Source organism: Chenopodium quinoa, unplaced genomic scaffold (genome assembly GCF_001683475.1).
Source record: "Chenopodium quinoa cultivar QQ74 unplaced genomic scaffold, ASM168347v1, whole genome shotgun sequence".
Taxonomy (NCBI): Eukaryota; Viridiplantae; Streptophyta; class Magnoliopsida; order Caryophyllales; family Amaranthaceae; genus Chenopodium; species Chenopodium quinoa.
The window spans coordinates 3239754-3257341 of NW_018744988.1; the positions used below are offsets into that span (position 1 = coordinate 3239754).

A 17588-nucleotide genomic window follows, 5' to 3' on the forward strand; every position below is an offset into this window, starting at 1 on the left:
AGGCATACGTCGATACGCAAATGTGCCAAAAGGACATGTAAAAGTTGTCTTCTCTTGATCTTCAGGTGCAATGGGCACTTGAAAGTACCCAGAATACCCATCAAGGAAACAGTAATAAGATTTCCCTGCAAGTCTTTCGATCATTTGGTCAATAAAAGGTAAAGGGATATGGTCTTTCCTAGTTACTGCATTCAACCTACGATAATCAATGCAAACTCGCCAACCATTTTGAACTCTAGTAGGAACCATTTCACCCTGTTGATTTTCTACCACAGTCACACCACTTTTCTTAGGAACCACCTGCGTAGGACTGACCCATTTACTATCAGATATAGGAAATATCATTCCTACTTGCAATAATTTTATGATCTCCTTCTTTACCACTTCCATCATGGGAGGATTCAGGCGACGCTGAGGTTGCCTCACAGGTTTGGCATCATGCTCTAGCAGAATACGATGCATGCAAGTGGATGGAATTATTCCCTTAATGTCTGTAATGGTCCATCCAATAGCTAACTTGTGCTCTTTCAGCACTGCCACCAACTTGTCCTCTTGCTCCTTGGTCAATTTGCTTGAAATTATAACAGGTAAAGTATCGTTCGGACCAAGGAACACATATTTCAAATGATCAGGAAGTGGTTTTAGCTCCACCTGGGGTGCCTGCAAAACAGAAGGTAAGAGTTTATCAGTAGGCACTGTCAATGGGGTAGGTGTCGAACCTGGTGGTCTAAGTGGGAGCTTGGAATGGCTATTCAACTCTGCTACCATCATCTGCACACTATTAGGCAAAGGGATATCCAAACAATCAGCAGATAAATCATTAGAAATGGAAGTGAGGAGCGCATCCTCGCCCTCAACATCGAAGACATCCTGCACTATAGGATCAATGATATCAATGGAACACAAAGAATGAGTGTCAACAGGATATTTCATGGAATTATAGATGTTATACACAATTTCTTGCCTATCAAACTCCATAGTTAAAGAACCAGTAAAAACATCAATTTTAGTCCTAGCAGTTTTCAAGAAGGGTCTTCCTAACAAGATGGGAACTGCTTGTCTATCATGTTCCATATCAAGCACATAAAAATCAGCAGGAAAAATTAGTTCATCAACTTTCACAAGCACATCTTCCACCACTCCCTTAGGGTAAACATTTGACCTATCAGCTAATTGAATCACTACCCCGGTTTCATGTAAAGGTCCAAGTTCCAAAGATTTGAACAGGGAATATGGAATAACATTAATTGATGCACCCAAATCCAACATAGCTCTATGAAAAGTGGTGTCCCCTATTGTAACTGGAACAGTAAACATACCAGGATCACTGCATTTTTCAGGAAGTTTCTTTTGGAAAACTGCAGAAACATGAGCACTCACTTTCACTTTTTCCTTCCCTCCTAACCTGTGCTTCCTCTTTATAGTACACAGTTCTTTCAAAAATTTAGCAAATCGAGGAACACTTTTTATTAAATTCAAAAGGGGAATGTTTACCTCACACTTGCTGAATGTTTCATAGATGTCTTTGTCTTTCTCATACCTCTTTGTTTCTTTCAAAGATTCAGGAAAAGGTGGTGTAGGTTCATAAGATGGAAAAGTGGGAGGATTTGCTACAGCTTCATGTTCCACTTCCTTCTCTTCAGCTCCAATCAACTCTTCAGCCCTCTTGGTTGCAATTTCAGTCTCTTTCAGCTCCTTGCCACTCCTCAATGTAATAGCGTTGGCTTGTTGCTTAGGATTCAACTCCGTTTGAGATGGAAGTTTTCCTGAATCTTTAGCTTCAAGTCTGCTCACTGCACTTGAAATTTGGCTCACTTGACTTTCCAAATTCTGAATACTGGATTTGGTTTCTTGCTGGAATTGCACCATGTTTTGTTGCATAGTAGAAACATTAGAAGTTAGTGATCTAATCATTTCTTCAGTTGACATATTACTCGAATTTGAGCTTTGGCCTTGAGGTTTGGCTAATGGTGCCCTATATTGCTGATATTGCTGCTGGCCTTGAGCATTTTGCTGTTGTTGTTGGTTCCCCTGGGAATTCCCATATCTCAAATTTGGATGATCCCTCCATCCTGGATTGTATGTATTTGAATATGGATCATATCTTCTCTGAGGACCTTGCCCTTGGAAACCCATTGCATTGGCCTGCTCATTCTGCTCCTCTTGTAATTGAGGACATGCATCAGTGGGATGTCCCATGGAGGTGCATAAACCACAAGCATTCAGTTGTTGTGGATTCCTTGAGTTCACCATGAACTCACGCATCATAGAAGTCAAATCAGCTACTTGACTCTCTAACTCAGTTGTATTCGAATTTGCTAAATTCACCCGGCGCGTGGGAGTTCTCTGACTGAATTGCCTAGAATTTTCTGCTAGCTCTGCAATCAACCTAGTTGCATCTCCTGGAGTCTTATTCACTAGCCCTCCACCACTTGCTGCATTCACCATCCTCAAGTCATCATCAGTTAGACCTCCATAGAAGTATAGGATGAGGTCTTGATCGGAATACCCATGGTAAGGACAACTAGCACACAATCTCTTAAATCTCTCCCAATACTCATACAAGGATTCATCTTCCTTCTGATCCACATTGCTGATAGCTTTCTTAAGGCTTGCAGAAATAGTGGCTGGGTAGTACTTCTCAAGGAAACACTTCTTTAAATCTGCCCAAGTTGTTATGCTACCTGGGGGAAGATAGTAAAACCAATCCTTTGCTGCATCTTTGAGAGAAAAAGGAAATGCTCTCAACTGAATTTGTTCATCAGTCATCCCAATCGGTTTCATGCTAGTGCAAACCACATGAAATTCTGCCAGATGTTTATTCGGATCTTCGCCTTTCATGCCATGGAATGCCGGCAATAGATGAATTAGACCGGATTTGATCTCAACATTAGTACCTTCCTCCAACTGCTGGTATGCAATGCACAACGGTTGTTGGTTCAAGTTGGGAGCTGTGAGTTCCCTTAGAGTTCGATTGTCAGCCATCTCCTCTTCTTCTTGAATATTGAAGGAGTACGTTGATTCACTGGGGGTTGTTCTTGCCTCTTTTCGCAACCTGGAAATATTCCTTTCAATTTCTGGATCAAACTGCAAAACTTCTTTGTTAGCAGAACGGGTACTTATCATACCCTAGCGAACAAACAAAGAAAGATAGCTAAGAACAGTCCTAAAATAAATTCTACTAAGATAAACAATTAAAAAGTAACGCCTTAAGTCCCCGGCAACGGCGCCAAAATTTGGTGTGCCTCAGTCGTATGCAACCAAAAATATCACAACTAAGCTAACTGCAAATAAACGTAGTTAGGGGAGTCGAGTTCGAATCCACAGGGAAAAAGGGACTAATAACTGCAAACCTAAGTGGAATTACTCTAGGAACGTAGTAATCTAAGTAACAAGGGGGTTTTGACAAGCAATGGTGACAATTAAACTAAATCAGAACAATGAACGTAAATAGTATGCAATCAATGAGAATAATGGTCTTGGTTATGCGAAATCCACAATTGAACATACAAATTGATCATAGAAGTCTCTTCAATCAAACACTATTGAACACCTTGTTGTAGAATTCTAAATTCTAAATTCTCATAAGCTAGTTAGAAATAGCAAAGCGCTCCTTTCTAACCCTTTCTAATGTATAATTTAAGACAAGCGCTCTAAATCATCCACAAGAAGAACATAAACGGAGAAATCAACAAGGATTGAATAAATTAACACAAGCGGTCTAATTTCTTCAATAATATTATTCCCTCTTTAAGTTATCAATCAAAAGCATGCATTCATAACCCAAAGTTGCTACTTTGGAAAGATTAATTAGATGCAAGCGAATCTAACAATTCTAACCTAGCAATTGATTAAAGCAAATCATGAAATAATTCAAAGGAATAATAAACATTCAATAGATAATAAAGAGAAGAGAAATCTCACAATTTGTAGCCAAAAGCTTCAATCTTTAACCAAGAATCCGGAAGATTAAGCTTCCATTCAAAAACAAAGATTTCTGAAATTTGCCAAGAACCCTAGAAAACTTTTACTTCTCTCTAACTTAATTCTCACTAATTAATTTTTCATAAAAAAAGACTATATATATGTTTCCATACTTAAAATAACATAAAACAATAATAAAAATAATAAATAAATACAAAACACGAGCCAAGACAAAGCAAACTACTGAAAAATAACCAAAACAGGCCCCGAAATCTGGAAGACCCGCTGCCAGCTGCTCGGGACCCGCTGGCAGCGGCTAAAGCAGAAAAACACTTCGTCCTCTCTGGCTGACCCGCTGCCAGCGGCTCTGGCCAGCTGCCAGCGGCCCTGGCAGCGGTTCTGCTGTCTTCTGCTGTCTTCTTTGCTCTTTCTTCTAGCTTTGCTTCACCTTTACTCAAGCTTTCTCCCTTGCTCTTCCAAGCTCCATCACGCTTCTCAAATCACGAGCTAAGGTCCATACTCTATAATCCTCCTCATTAGTTCCCGAACTCACTCACTAACACCTATAAATCCCGGCTTTTGCACACAAGTGAGATCACCGCCCGAAACTCACAAAAGCTATTAAAAACTCATGCACAACATCAAAACACACCCTAAAACTCTTCTCTCAACCCTTGATAAGACGGCTTATCAGTGTATAAACACCTTGAGTGCATAAGGCACCCCAAAACCTTAACCTCGTCTTACAAGACTTGAATTTCTCCTTTACTCATTTTGTTTACATAATCATGAACGAGTAATAATTTGATCTTTACACCAATCACATACCTTTTCCTTTAAGCGCACCTTGCATAATTAAAGCACAAATAATACTTGCATTATATACTAGTGCACATCATTTGAAATTCACAATGTATAACCAGACAATTTAACCCAGTCAATCCTATACATGATACTAAGTTCTCTATCCGTCCTTAAACATGCACCTACAAGCAAGGTTTCGTATCTTGTACGTACCTTGTGTAAACAATCCGGTTGACCACTTTAAAACTAGAAGTCACCTTCTACAAAGTCCTCTCCTAAACCAAACAATTAGAAATAAATCAATACCAAAGCAATTAAAATTATAGCAATACTAAACTACTTTAAAACCTCTTAAATCACCAAAATAAAGCCTTTAAATTGTCCCCAAAAATCAAAGTTAGTAATATAACATCCCAACTTTAAGTTTACTAGGGTGGCCAACGCGCGCGATACGCGCGACATGGCTAGCCAATGCGGAGAAGTTATCAAGGCTTGTCTTTGTACTTAAGATTTTAGCTTGTACATAGTTATGATTAGTAAGCATTTTGCACGTAAAATGTCTTATGCAATCTTTAAATACCTTGAAACTGGTAAGAATTAATACAATGAACCTTTAGAAAGAGTAATAATCAACTATTGAGTTCAAAATCATACTTCGTATATCTTTAACCTTTTCTTATGTATTTTAAAGAGTAAAAAATAGCATTTACATGCTTTTCTTATAGAGTCTAGATGGTTCTCTAGAATAAAATTTTGATACATATTACAAGCTGAAAAATAAAGAGAAACAAACAAAGGAATAATGAAATTTTGCATCAATTTGTTCTTGGGTACCCTATGAGTAGTTAGGACTCTTAGCCTATTAGGTGTTAAATTTTAGTTTTGAGTTTGGAATTTGCTCAAGTCCAATGCAATGTACATTTATACTTAGTATTGTTGTTAAATCTAATATGATCATCTAATATAAAGTTTGGTAGCTTGAACCCAATGTAAAAAATCCAAAATAATAAAATACGGAGTAGCTGAGTTACCCAATGTAAAAAAAATCCAAAATAATAAAATACGGAGTAGCTTTTTTTTCCCTCTCTTTGTATATTGGTCCAGGGGCTTTATTTTTTATTTTTTAATACTCTGTAATTAAACCCAATGTAAGAAGAGCTGAGTTATCCAATGTAGGCAAGCTTGAGCTCAGCTTAATTCAACTCAACAATACAAAGAAATACAGTAAATCATTAAGTTGATACTCATTAGATGCAGAGCATATAACATTATTATGATGCATCATATTAGAATCTCACAATAAAAAGTGGTATCTTCTCTTCTAACAAGTAACAATAAACCTTTAAGATAGGTTAGGATTGATAAGAGAACTACTCACACCTCCTTTCCTTCAAATATAGAATATACATCCAGAGCCTAAGCACAAAGGCATTCTACTCCCTTTAAAAAACATGTACCTTGAAAAGTTGCATCTTTTAAAGTTGTGGACTCTCATTTTACGCTCTTAATCCCAAAATTATAATCGAAATTTAGATGTCCTTTGCATCTCATAACAACGAATGTAATACCAATGTTGAAAGCCACCTTTGTAAAATTCTACAATACCCAAAATCAAAACCAAAGTACAATCTAAAGATCATAAATAAAAATCCTAAAATATCGTATAGAATTAAAGTACCTTTTGATCGGATTGGTGGTAGCGCTTAACTGGACAAACCACAAAGTCACTGACAAATATTCATGAAATGATCAAATTGAAAGAATAGAAAGAGACATGAGGGGCTTCCATGGGGTAGTGCTCGGAAGTTGGTATATTTCCCTCGCTTATAGTGTTTCTAGTTCTCCATTCACTTTAATTATCTACTATATTTTTTTCTTTCAAAATCCAACCAAATTTAGGAAAAATAGATGAATATCCAGACCCTAAAACTTAAAAAGGATAATACCTTAAAATCTAAAATCATTCAAAACCTTATAAAACATTTGAAATTAAAATTGAAAAATACCTTTGAAGATTATATTGTCAGTGACTTTGTGGTTGAAACTTGAAACCATTAATTCAACCGATTGAATGAGAAGATAAAAAGTACGTAATAACAGAGAGAAGATATACAATATTAAAAAAAATAAAAAAATCTTGTAATATTAAATGGGGGCAAATGCATAAATACACATTTTTGGAGTTATAATTGTCACAACACTATTCATAAGAGCAACATTCTACTTTAAAAAAATCTAGTAATATTAAATGGGGGCAAATGCATAAATACACATTTTTGAGGTTATAATTGTCACAACACTATTTATAAGAGCAAGATTCTACTTTTTATAAAGTAGGGATATGTTAGAATTATGAAAATATAGTGTTTTATATCAAATTACAGCAACTTTAAAGTGGGTAAATAAATCTGAAAATTTGTTTTAAATATATAAAATAACCCCCTAAGCATAATTACTTGAATTAGTCATTATATAGCAAGTTAGTGTGTTAAAAACCCAAGAATATATCAATTCAATGCAATTAGAGGCTTCAAAATAAAAGGTATGAAATCTGAAAATTATTTTTAAAGTTAGAATATAAAGTTCAAAGCTTTTTCAATCACAAAATACTCACAATAATTATTTTGTAGGTTTAGAAGCATAAAAACATGAAATTAACACTACTTGTTCATAAAAATTGAAACTTTAATAAATCTGAAAATTTATTTATGATTAAGATAATTATATTTTAATGTAATTTAAACATAGTATGATTAGATAGTTTGATTAACATGTTATCAAGCCCTAAAACATGAAAAATCAATGCTTTAAACCCTAAAATATGCAAAATACATAATCTGAAATTTTATTTAATAATTTAGACATACAAAACCCATAAATTTATAATCTTTTGTAATTTATACATACTATTAAAGCCTAATAACAATAATTTTATAATTGAAATCAAATAAAAATTGAATCTTTATCAAAATAACAAGAAATAAAGAAAAGAGAAATAAGAGGAAGGAGAAGAGAGGAGAGCGAACTACAGTGGTCAGGCGGGCGCGGCGGCAGGGGCGGCAGCAGGGGAAGCTTCGGGGTTTTTTTTTTTTTTTTTCTCTGTTTGATGCGTGAATGAAGGAGAAGGAGGAAGAAGTGAAGCTGCTCTTTTTTTTCACGTGAGAAGGGGGAGAAGGGTAAGGGTTTTATTTGGGCTTTGGGTTTCCTAATTAGATTAGGAGTAATATTTGGGTTTTGGGCTATAATGTTAAAATTGTTTGTAAATTAGTTAAAAACATATTAGTTTACTTAATTAAATCTTTTCATAAAAATTAACTTATTTAATGAAACTGACATAAAAATATTTGTAAGAATAATATATAAATAAATTATAATTAAGTTAAAAATATGGGGGATTACAATCTCGAGGTTATATAATGCCGTTTGAAACCAAATATTATCATTATACGTTGTCATGAACGTCCGTGGTAGGCTTGAGTTTACGAAATCACTGCAAATTGTGAACGAGTAAAATGACCGTTTAAGGGCATATTGGACGGTTTCACCGACCCAATTTGACTCCCAGAAGATATAGGGAACCATGGTAAACATCTCGGCAATTTTATTTCCGGGCGAAAAAAGGTCAAAAAATTACAAAATTAAAGGTTATAATCTACGCTTTTTGAGGAAAATATGAGGTTTTGGGGCCCGGTGGCGAAAAGGCTTGAAACCCTAAGGGATACATCTAGGGGTCATATAATGCCGTTTGAAACCATATATATATGATCATTATATGTTGTCATCATAAACGTCCGTGGTAGGCTTGAGTTTACGAAATCACTTCAAGTTGTAAATGGGTAAAATGACCATTTAAAGGCAAATTGGACGGTTCCACCGACCCAATTATACTCCCGGAGGGTATTAGGGACCATGGTAAACATCTTGGCAATTTTTAGTTCCGGGCGAAAGAAGGTAAAAAAATTACAAAATTGAAGGCTATAATCCGCGCTTTTTGAGGAAATTTTGAGGTTTCGGGGCCTGATTGTGGAAAGCCTTAAGACTCTAAGGGATACATCTCAGGTAGGCCTGTACAAAACTATCCGAGAATCCGAAAATCCGATCCACAACCGATCCGAATTTTTGGATATCCGATCCGAGTTTTCATTTTGGATCGGATATCCGATCCGAAAAAGCGGATATCGGATGCGGATTTGGATATTAATTTTCAGAATTTTGGATATCCGATATCCGAAAGATATCCGAAATATAAAGCCTAAAATAATATAATTTTTAAATTGTTCATATAAAACTAACCCTGTATTATTAACTTATTGTAATATTCTTAATATATTTGATGATAATATTAATTGCAAAAGGACTACTATTTTTGTTAAAATATTTTGTACAACTTAGCGATAAAAAATGGTAAAATTAGTGAAATTTAGAAAGTAATCATAACAATTTTACTTAATATTGGATAATGGATATCCGAAGCATCCGATCCGAAAATTTTGGATATCCGAATATCTGATATCCGAATTTTTTAAATCGGATTTGGATATCAATTTTTGAGATTTCGGGTCGGATATCCGATCCGTGAACAGGCCTAATCTCAGGGTCATATTATGTCGTTTGAAACCATATATGATCATTATATGTTGTCATAAACGTCCGTGGTAGGTTTGAGTTTACGAAATCATTGCAAGTTGTGAACGGGTAAAATTACCGTTTAAGGGCATATTGGATGGTTCCACCGACCCAATTATACCTCGGAGGGTATTAGGGACCATGGTAAACATCTTGGCAATTTTTAGTTCCTGGCGAAAGAAGTTAAAAAAATTACAAAATTGAAGGCTATAATCCGCGCTTTTTGAGGAACTTTTGAGGTTTCGGGGCCCGGTGGCGAAAAGCCTTGAGATCTTAAGGGATACATCTCAGGGTCATATAATTCCATTTGAAACCACATATGTTCATTATATTTTGTCATAAATGTCCGTGGTAGGCTTGATTTTACGAAATCACTTCAAGTTGTGAACGGGTAAAATGACCGTTTAAGGGTATATTGGATGGTTCCACCGACCCAATTGGACTCTTGGAGGGTATTAGAGACCATGGTAAACATCTCGGCAATTTATATTTCCGAGTGAAAAAAGGTCAAAATTTTTCAAAATTGAAGGCTATGATCAACGCTTTTTAAGGAAATTTTGAGGTTTTGGGGGCCGATTGTGAAAAGTGGCAAAATTGAAGGCTATAATGCACCCCATTGTTCGAGTACAGGCTGGACTGTTCAGATCATTATCAGTTAAGGTCGGGTTCTTGGGTCAGGTCAGTTTTTGCTAGCTTTAGGGTCTCAATACTTTTCGTCACCGGGCCCTGCTGAAACCTCAAAAATTCTTCAAAAACTATGGATTATATAGCCTTTAATTTTGTAATTTTTTTTTACCTTTTTTCGTCTGAAAATAAAAATTGCCGAGATGTTTACTATGGTCCCTAATACCCTCCGAGAATTTAATTGGGTGGGTGGAACCATCTAATTTGCTTTTAAACGGTCATTTTACCAGTTTTCGTACATGCCTCTTGTATTGGCTATTAGCTCTCACGGGGCCTTTACGTTGACGGATAATGGTCACATATGGGTCCACACAATATTATATGATCCCGGGATTCCCGTAGTGTTCCGTGAAATTCCAACACCAGCTCCCGACACCTCCTAAATTGCTCTGATTTTGTGTATTATAGTAGAGTTGTTGATTCGGGTATTCAAGTCGGGTTTGGGTTGGGTCAAATCAGGTCTCGGGTTAAATTAGGATCTGGTTATGTCGGGTCAATCTAGCTTTATATCAGGTTCAAGTTCGGGTCGGGTCAATTTCACTTGAGTTTATTCTAGGTCGTTCACCTTTTCGGATATGTGTCGGGTTCAATTCGAGCCAAATTCAGATCGGATTCAATTTCAGGTTCGGGTTGTGTATGAGTCAGGTTTGAGTGGGTAAATAGATGGTACATTCGGGTTCGAGTTAATGTTGGGTTGGGTTTTGGTTCAAGTTCAATTCCAATAAATATCAATGTGCTCAAGTTGAACCTATATAATTACACCTTCATTCCATAATTTGATCAGCTTTATCAAGATTTTATTAACCCTATATATGAGTAATAGAGAACAAAAGGTATACAAGGTGAATCGGATTGTGGGTTTACAGATTTATACCGTATATAAGTTGAACAAAAGGCATATAAATTTTATTAAACCTTCCATGACTCGGGTATAGGTTCTAATTGGGTCGGGTACTAGTTCGGGTACAAATTGTTGTTGGGTCTGATTAAAAATCGGTTGACGGTTTCTCTCAGGTTGGGAGCAGGTTCGGGTTCAGGTTAAAAAGTATTGGATCAAATCGGTTGTCGGTTAACATATGGTCAGGTTCAGGTTGGGTTACAGGTCACTAGATTCACCCCATTGTTCGGGTATATATTGAGTTCAGATCATTGTCGGTTCAGGTCGAATTTTCGGGTTGGGTCAGTTTTTGACAACTCTACTTTAAATGTTGAAACGAATTGAACCACATTCCACACATCACAAGCCTAGGCTATATAATCAGAAGGATCTTGCTAATAAGTACTCTCACAGTTCCACATCTTGGAGTATTATCTTTGAAACAAATGTCAAAATTACACTTTGATCGATGTAATTAATATTTATTTTATTTTATAGTACTAGTATTACATTTTTACATTTTAGCTCTCTTATTTAACACACTAAAAGCACTTGTTACTTGTTAGTTTTAGTTTAATCGAAATTTGAAATCAATTATTCAACCCTGCCCAAAATAAAACAAATAATGGCGCAATTTTTTCAAGATGGAGGGTATTTTTCAAAAGGAGTTTCCAATGTCAAAAATTCAAAATTCAAAAAGACAAAAAAAATTCTCATAGAAACATAAAATAAAACTACTTGTATGCGCGAAAAGTCCACACACTACAATTAAATTAAAAAAAAAAAAGAGAGTTCACTCTTCCCTGAAACCTGCTTACCTCATTTTCCACAAACCTCTATTGAGCAACAACATCCTCTAACAATGGCGGAAAAACCTCAGGACAATCAAACGGCGCTCGATATCGAGTCTCAAATCAAGTCCGCCATTAATTCTCGCTCTTCTTACTTCCAAGAACAAGCCGAGTAAGTCCTCTTTCTCTCTCTTCAATCTTCTTCTTTACTTTCTAGAATCATCTTTGGGTTCAATTTGATGTTTGTTTGAGTTTTTGATTGATGAATTTTGATTTTGTTTTTTGATTTGTGGAATGAATTTGCAGTTCTTTGACGTTTGAGAAAGTGCGAAGGTTACTTGAGAAGGATTTAGGGTTAGAGACTCACGCTTTGGATACTCATAAACGATTTGTTAAACAATGGCTTCAAACGGTATTTTTTTTTTTGATTTCCTTTTTTTTTGGGATGATTTGTTTGTGATTGATTGTATTGTATTGGAGTGTGGTGATTATTGTTGTGGGAGCTAAATTTTGATTGATTTTTAGTTTATTTGTAACAGATCTTTGGTAATGTTGGATTGTTGATGCTTCTTTAAGCTTTATGCAGTAGTGATTACGGATTCGAGTTTTAATTTTGTTTAGTCGTTGTTAATTTGAGCTGTTTATTGCTGATTATGTTGCATTTAGTGATTTGGCTTGTTATTTAGTTTAGTTTGGTTGGAGAAAGTATGAGTCTTGCTCAAGTAAGGGTGTTGGGGAATGCTAATTGTTTACTTTGTTTTTTCGACGTCTTAGTATGTGGTAGCAAGTTTTGTAAAAGGGGGAAGATGATTGTTTAATTTCTTCATGATTGATAAGAATTGGAGAAAATGTGTTTTTAAACTTAGAAGCCGAGATTAGTTAGAGAGTGGCGTTGTCAGAAGAAGCATGGAGCTATTGATTTTATTTGGAAGGCTGTGAGACAGCTTATGACTATAGATATATATTCCAGTGATTTGATAAACTTAACATCAATTTCTTAGTAAATAGTTGAAGGTTTTTCTGATAACTGGACGCTCTCATATGGAGAATGTATTTAAGTGGCAATTTATTGTCTAAGATGACCCTATATTAAGGTGGATGTTTTGTTGTTTCCGTTTTCCCGTATATATGCCTGATAAGATTTCATAAGAAAACTGGTGAACTAAGTAGTGGATTGAGTTAAGCTGTTATGGGGAAGGAAATGGTAAATTGACTGGTCTAGCTTACTGTCATCGGGCAGCACTGTCTTCTATAACAACCTGAGGTCAGATGAAGTGCCTTTAAATTTTAGAAAAGATACGAGAGGAATCTATTGGGTTTATTTGGATGGTAGCTTTATGTAAAAGGAAGGTGTTTTGCACGCATACTAAACAAGTCAAAACATTTAAAAAATAAGTCCCTGTATTCATGCAAGTGCAGAAACAAATGAAAAAAAAATCTCTTTATTATTCACGTTTAGGAGGAACGGCATAGGGAAATAAGGAAATGTAATCCATTGAATATAGGCTAGAGTGACCAATCAGGGTCATTCCCCTCCAGCTATTTGAGATGAAATATTATGTGCCTCTTTCTCTCTTTCTGCTCTCCCCCACCCTCTCTTCCATCCATGTGGTCTTTGGCTATTGGGCAATGTACTTATCTTTTTAGTTGAATGATTCTGGTTATTCCTGACCTGAAATCCTCTTTAGATGACTTGTTTGCTTTAAACCTTGTTTACTTCAGATTTCAGAAACAATTTTCATCAATTTAAGTGACCTAGTCAGATCTCAGACGCTTAGATTTTCTTCCTTTATGTCCTAACACTGTAGATAATAATAAAGAAGGAAATTTAAGTGAGAGAAAACTGGCCTGCTGATACACTACAGCTTCTCAATTAACTTTATAAAATTGGGTTTCCATGGGAAATAATTACCTTGTCTTGAATTCATAAAGATGATGTTGATGATCAAATACTCAAAGGAAATATATGTTGCTCTTCTCTGAATGCTAGTGCATAGAATCTGCTACTTCTGATAACTTGTCCAAGAGCCAAGATGAAGCTGGGGAGAATGTTGTTTCCTCAACTGACGAACCACAACCTGTAGATGATCTTCAAGTGAAAAATGAAGCAGAGGAGGCAAACGCTGGAGGTGTACAAACAATGGAAGACTCTCCTGTTATGGGTCTCATGACAGGTCCTGAGAAAGAAAAACCTAACGTTGATGCTGAAGACACTGAAAGCAAACTTGTCCCAGATGAAATCACAATTAAGAAGTCCATTTGGGCTAGAGCTTCTTATCTCAGAGAGAATTCCGAGTATGTCTTCTATAGCTCAATTTTTATAGCTGTCATCTCTCTCATTCTCTCTTGGAAGGCGGGAGGGGTTGCCATTGTATCTTTTGATGCTCATTTGTCTATGGAAGAGTTTATAGTAAAGAAGAAATCTTTTTTATACTCAGGAATATTACATTGGTTGGACTACGTCGGCTTCTGGAGGAAGACATGGCATTCAAAAAACATTCATTGGATCCGTTCAAGAAGTTTATCGGTCAGGAAGTGGATGAGGTGAGCTAACATAAATTGGAACTCATTTGGAAGAGATAAAAAAAGTGGATGTGTTTTGCTAATAGGTGTGACACTAATTTTTCAGATATTAAACTTATCTGATGTTCCTCAATCCACTGAGAGTGAGAAGAAGAAGAATCCTAAGAAAAATTCTTCTCGCAAAGTCTCTTCCAATTCTAGAAAGGAGGAAACAGCTGCTTCTTCAGGGAATGAAAGTGATGAGGTTGAAGAAGAGGAAGTGAAAGTTAGAAAGAGAAGTGCTACCAAAAAAAAGCCACAGAAAACAGAGTCAGTCAAAAAACGTAAAAAGACCGAGGAGGACACAAAAGGAGCTAGAAGAAAACAAAGTAAGCTTTCAAAGTCTACATCAGAGGGAAGTGATGAGGAGGAAGGCAGAAATGTTTCTGACAATGATAATTCTGATTCATCTGCTGAGAAACCTAAAAAGGTGAGATATCTCTCTATGTCTTCTAATTGATGAAATTCTTTATCAATATTATCTTCTATTAAAGTATTTTACATAACAGAAGAAAGAAGTTCCTAAACCACCCTCATATGGCAAGCAAGTGGAGCGTTTAAAATCAGTGATCAAATCTTGCGGCTTGAGGTCTCTAATTTCTTAGTATCTCAATCTTTCAAATTAATGTTAGTAATTGAACAAGTTGCTACCACATGGTTTCTGTAAAGGCTAATGTTATTCCTTTGTTCTTCTGCAGTATTTCCCCTGCTATATACAAGAAAGTTAAACAGGCTCCTGAAAACAAGCGTGAATCCTGCTTGATGAAAGAGCTTGAAGAGATGCTTGCGAAGGAGGGATTGTCTACTAACCCTTCTGAAAAAGGTGAGTATGGTGGTAGAAACTAGAAAGTACGGATTGTACATTGTGCTTGTCTTGCTAGATTGCTATTTACTATCTGTTTTACAGTGTTTGGTTGTCCTTTCTTCAACTATATCTATAAAATTACCATCTACAGCTTAATTGGGCATGAAATTCAGGTGCATTAGTATCATTGAAAGATTTAGACTTTGCATACATGGGTATATATGATACCATTAGCATTAAAAACAAGATGTGAACACCCTTCTGGACCTCATTCAGAATTCTATGGGCTTGCAATACTCTGTTATGTGGAATTATTTCAGGTGCTTTTATTTTGGCTTCGCTTTTGTGGATCATTTTAATACTAGTTACATTCACATTGGTTGAAGCTTTTCAATTTTGGAGCTTAGGTGCTTAAATTTTACATTGGAGCTTAGATGTGTGCCTATAAGGTCTCACAATACGTCTGTCTGATAGGAGAGCATGAAAAGGCACATTACTGACTTTTGATTATAAACAGAGATCAAGGATGTAAAGAAAAGGAAGGAAAGAGCAAAAGAACTTGAAGGCATAGATTTAAGCAATATTGTTTCAAGTGGTCGCCGACGATCTACCACCAGCTTTATACCTCCACCTAAGCCCAAAATTCCAGATCTCAGTGAAAGTGAATCAGAAGAAAGTGAGAATGACGATGATGAGGATGAAGAAGAAGAAGGGGATGAGGAAGCAGAAAATGTGGAGGCTGATGAAGATCAGGAGAATGGTGGTAATGACAGTCAAAATGAGGCTTCCGACAAAGGTAATTTTTTTTTTCTATTCAATTTTATAACATGCCAACCTTGGTTGCCTCTTGGTCCAGGGATTATAAAGCATTTGATTGCTATATTTTGTCTGAGTGGATACTATATAGTCAATGTTGGTCCGTTGAACTACATTCTCACAAACCAGATTACTCCATTGTAGTTTTCAGTGTGATGCTTAGGTTGAGGTCCTAATATTCTGACAAGGTCTCTTCCTGCTCTGCTGAAACATTAGCTACAGAAAGTGTTGTGTAGTTCTGATGGTTGCTGTTTCATGTTGATTTTGGTTCTTTCTTCTCTTCAGGTGATAGTGAATAGTGATTATTGATTCTGGACGTTTCACTTGAAGGACCAATGACGAGGAATTTGATAGGCATAGGATGATTATGTATTTATGCTGCTTTTTTTTTAGTGCTTATAGTTTTCTAAAAATTAGGAAGAGAGTGTATTTAGTGCTTATAGTTTTCATAGAATCTGGTTTTAGAAGTTGATAAATAGGAACTCTGTCAAAGGAAGATGCTAAAATTCTAAAAAGAGCTTTGTATTCTGCATTTCAAAGATGCATTTTTTTGTTGTGTAATTGGTCATAATTGTTCTATATATTTATATAAGTGGACGGTATCGAAAAGAGCTTTGTATTTTGCAATTCAAAGATGCATCTTTTGTTGTTGTGTAATTGGTCATAATTGTTTTATATATATTTTGTAGTCTTGCACTCCATATAAGTTTAATTTACTTATTCTGGTTTAGTACGTCATTCTTAGTTATGTGATTTGAACTTTGAATATTGTATTTGTAATGCGTACATAAATCATGTGATTATACATTTTTACAAGCATGGGGTGTACATTCGGTTTTTGGTTTGGATTTAGCCCAAATCCAATCCGATCCGAAATTAATTTCGGTTTTAATTTTCAAATCCAATCCGATCCGAATTACTTACCAAATCCAATCCGAATTATAATTCGGTTATTTGGATCCAATCCGAAAATCCGAATTAAAATACGTTGCTAATTTTTTAGGTCTAATGCGATTATATAAATAAAAATGCATTCATAAAATTTCAATTCTTGAAAGTATAATAGCACATGGTTTATATAAGTATTGAAAACATAGGTTAACATGATTAATATTATTATAATCATAAACATGGATTAACATGATTAATATTAAATTATTTGTAAAATAAAGCTTTCATAATTCGGTTATTTCGGTTTTTTTGGATCCGAACAAGGTCGATCTGATCCGAAAACCGATTTTTCAAAAAAATTTAATCCGATCTGATCTGATTTAAAGTTTCGATCCGATCCGAATTGATAATTCGGTTTTGGATTGGATTGAATTTCGGTTTTTATCCGAATAATGGACACCCCTAAATTACGTGCATTGTATATGTTATTAGTTATGTTGCACAAGACAAGATATAAACATATAGAAATAGAGTAGATATAGGGGTGTCAATCGGGTTTGCGGTTCGGTTTTTGGTTAGGTTTATCGGTTTTCGGTTTACAACGGATCGGTTTTTAACGGGTTGGAATTATTATCGGGTCAGTTCGGATCGGTTTTAAATAATTTCGGGTCGGATTCTAATCGGGTTGGGTTATAATTGGTTCGGGTCATAATTGTTTCGGGTTAAATAATTTGGTACTAATGTTTAGACGTAAATTTTTGGAGGAGATTACAATAGTAAGATTTTTTTTTTTTTTTTTTTTTTTTTT

At 35.6% G+C, this 17588-nt stretch overlaps 2 protein-coding genes across 2 annotated transcripts; one reads left to right on the top strand and one right to left on the bottom strand.

Annotated features, from left to right (window-relative positions):
• Positions 1–436: 436 nt before the first annotated feature.
• On the bottom strand, positions 437–2448 carry LOC110706537. The gene is made up of 4 exons (XM_021884453.1): positions 2287–2448; positions 1541–1830; positions 518–1462; positions 437–443 (listed from the first exon to the last, which is right to left on the bottom strand). The coding sequence occupies exons 1-4, from the start codon at positions 2446–2448 to the stop codon at positions 437–439; spliced, it is 1404 nt and encodes a 467-aa protein (XP_021740145.1).
• Positions 2449–11588: 9140 nt separating this feature from the next.
• Positions 11589–16566, top strand: LOC110706711 (HIRA-interacting protein 3-like). The gene is made up of 9 exons (XM_021884675.1): positions 11589–11878; positions 12013–12118; positions 13697–14001; positions 14145–14250; positions 14336–14698; positions 14778–14857; positions 14967–15091; positions 15591–15869; positions 16175–16566. Exons 1-9 carry the CDS (start codon positions 11778–11780, stop codon positions 16186–16188), a joined length of 1479 nt encoding a protein of 492 aa, XP_021740367.1. The 5' UTR covers positions 11589–11777; the 3' UTR covers positions 16189–16566.
• Positions 16567–17588: the final 1022 nt, after the last annotated feature.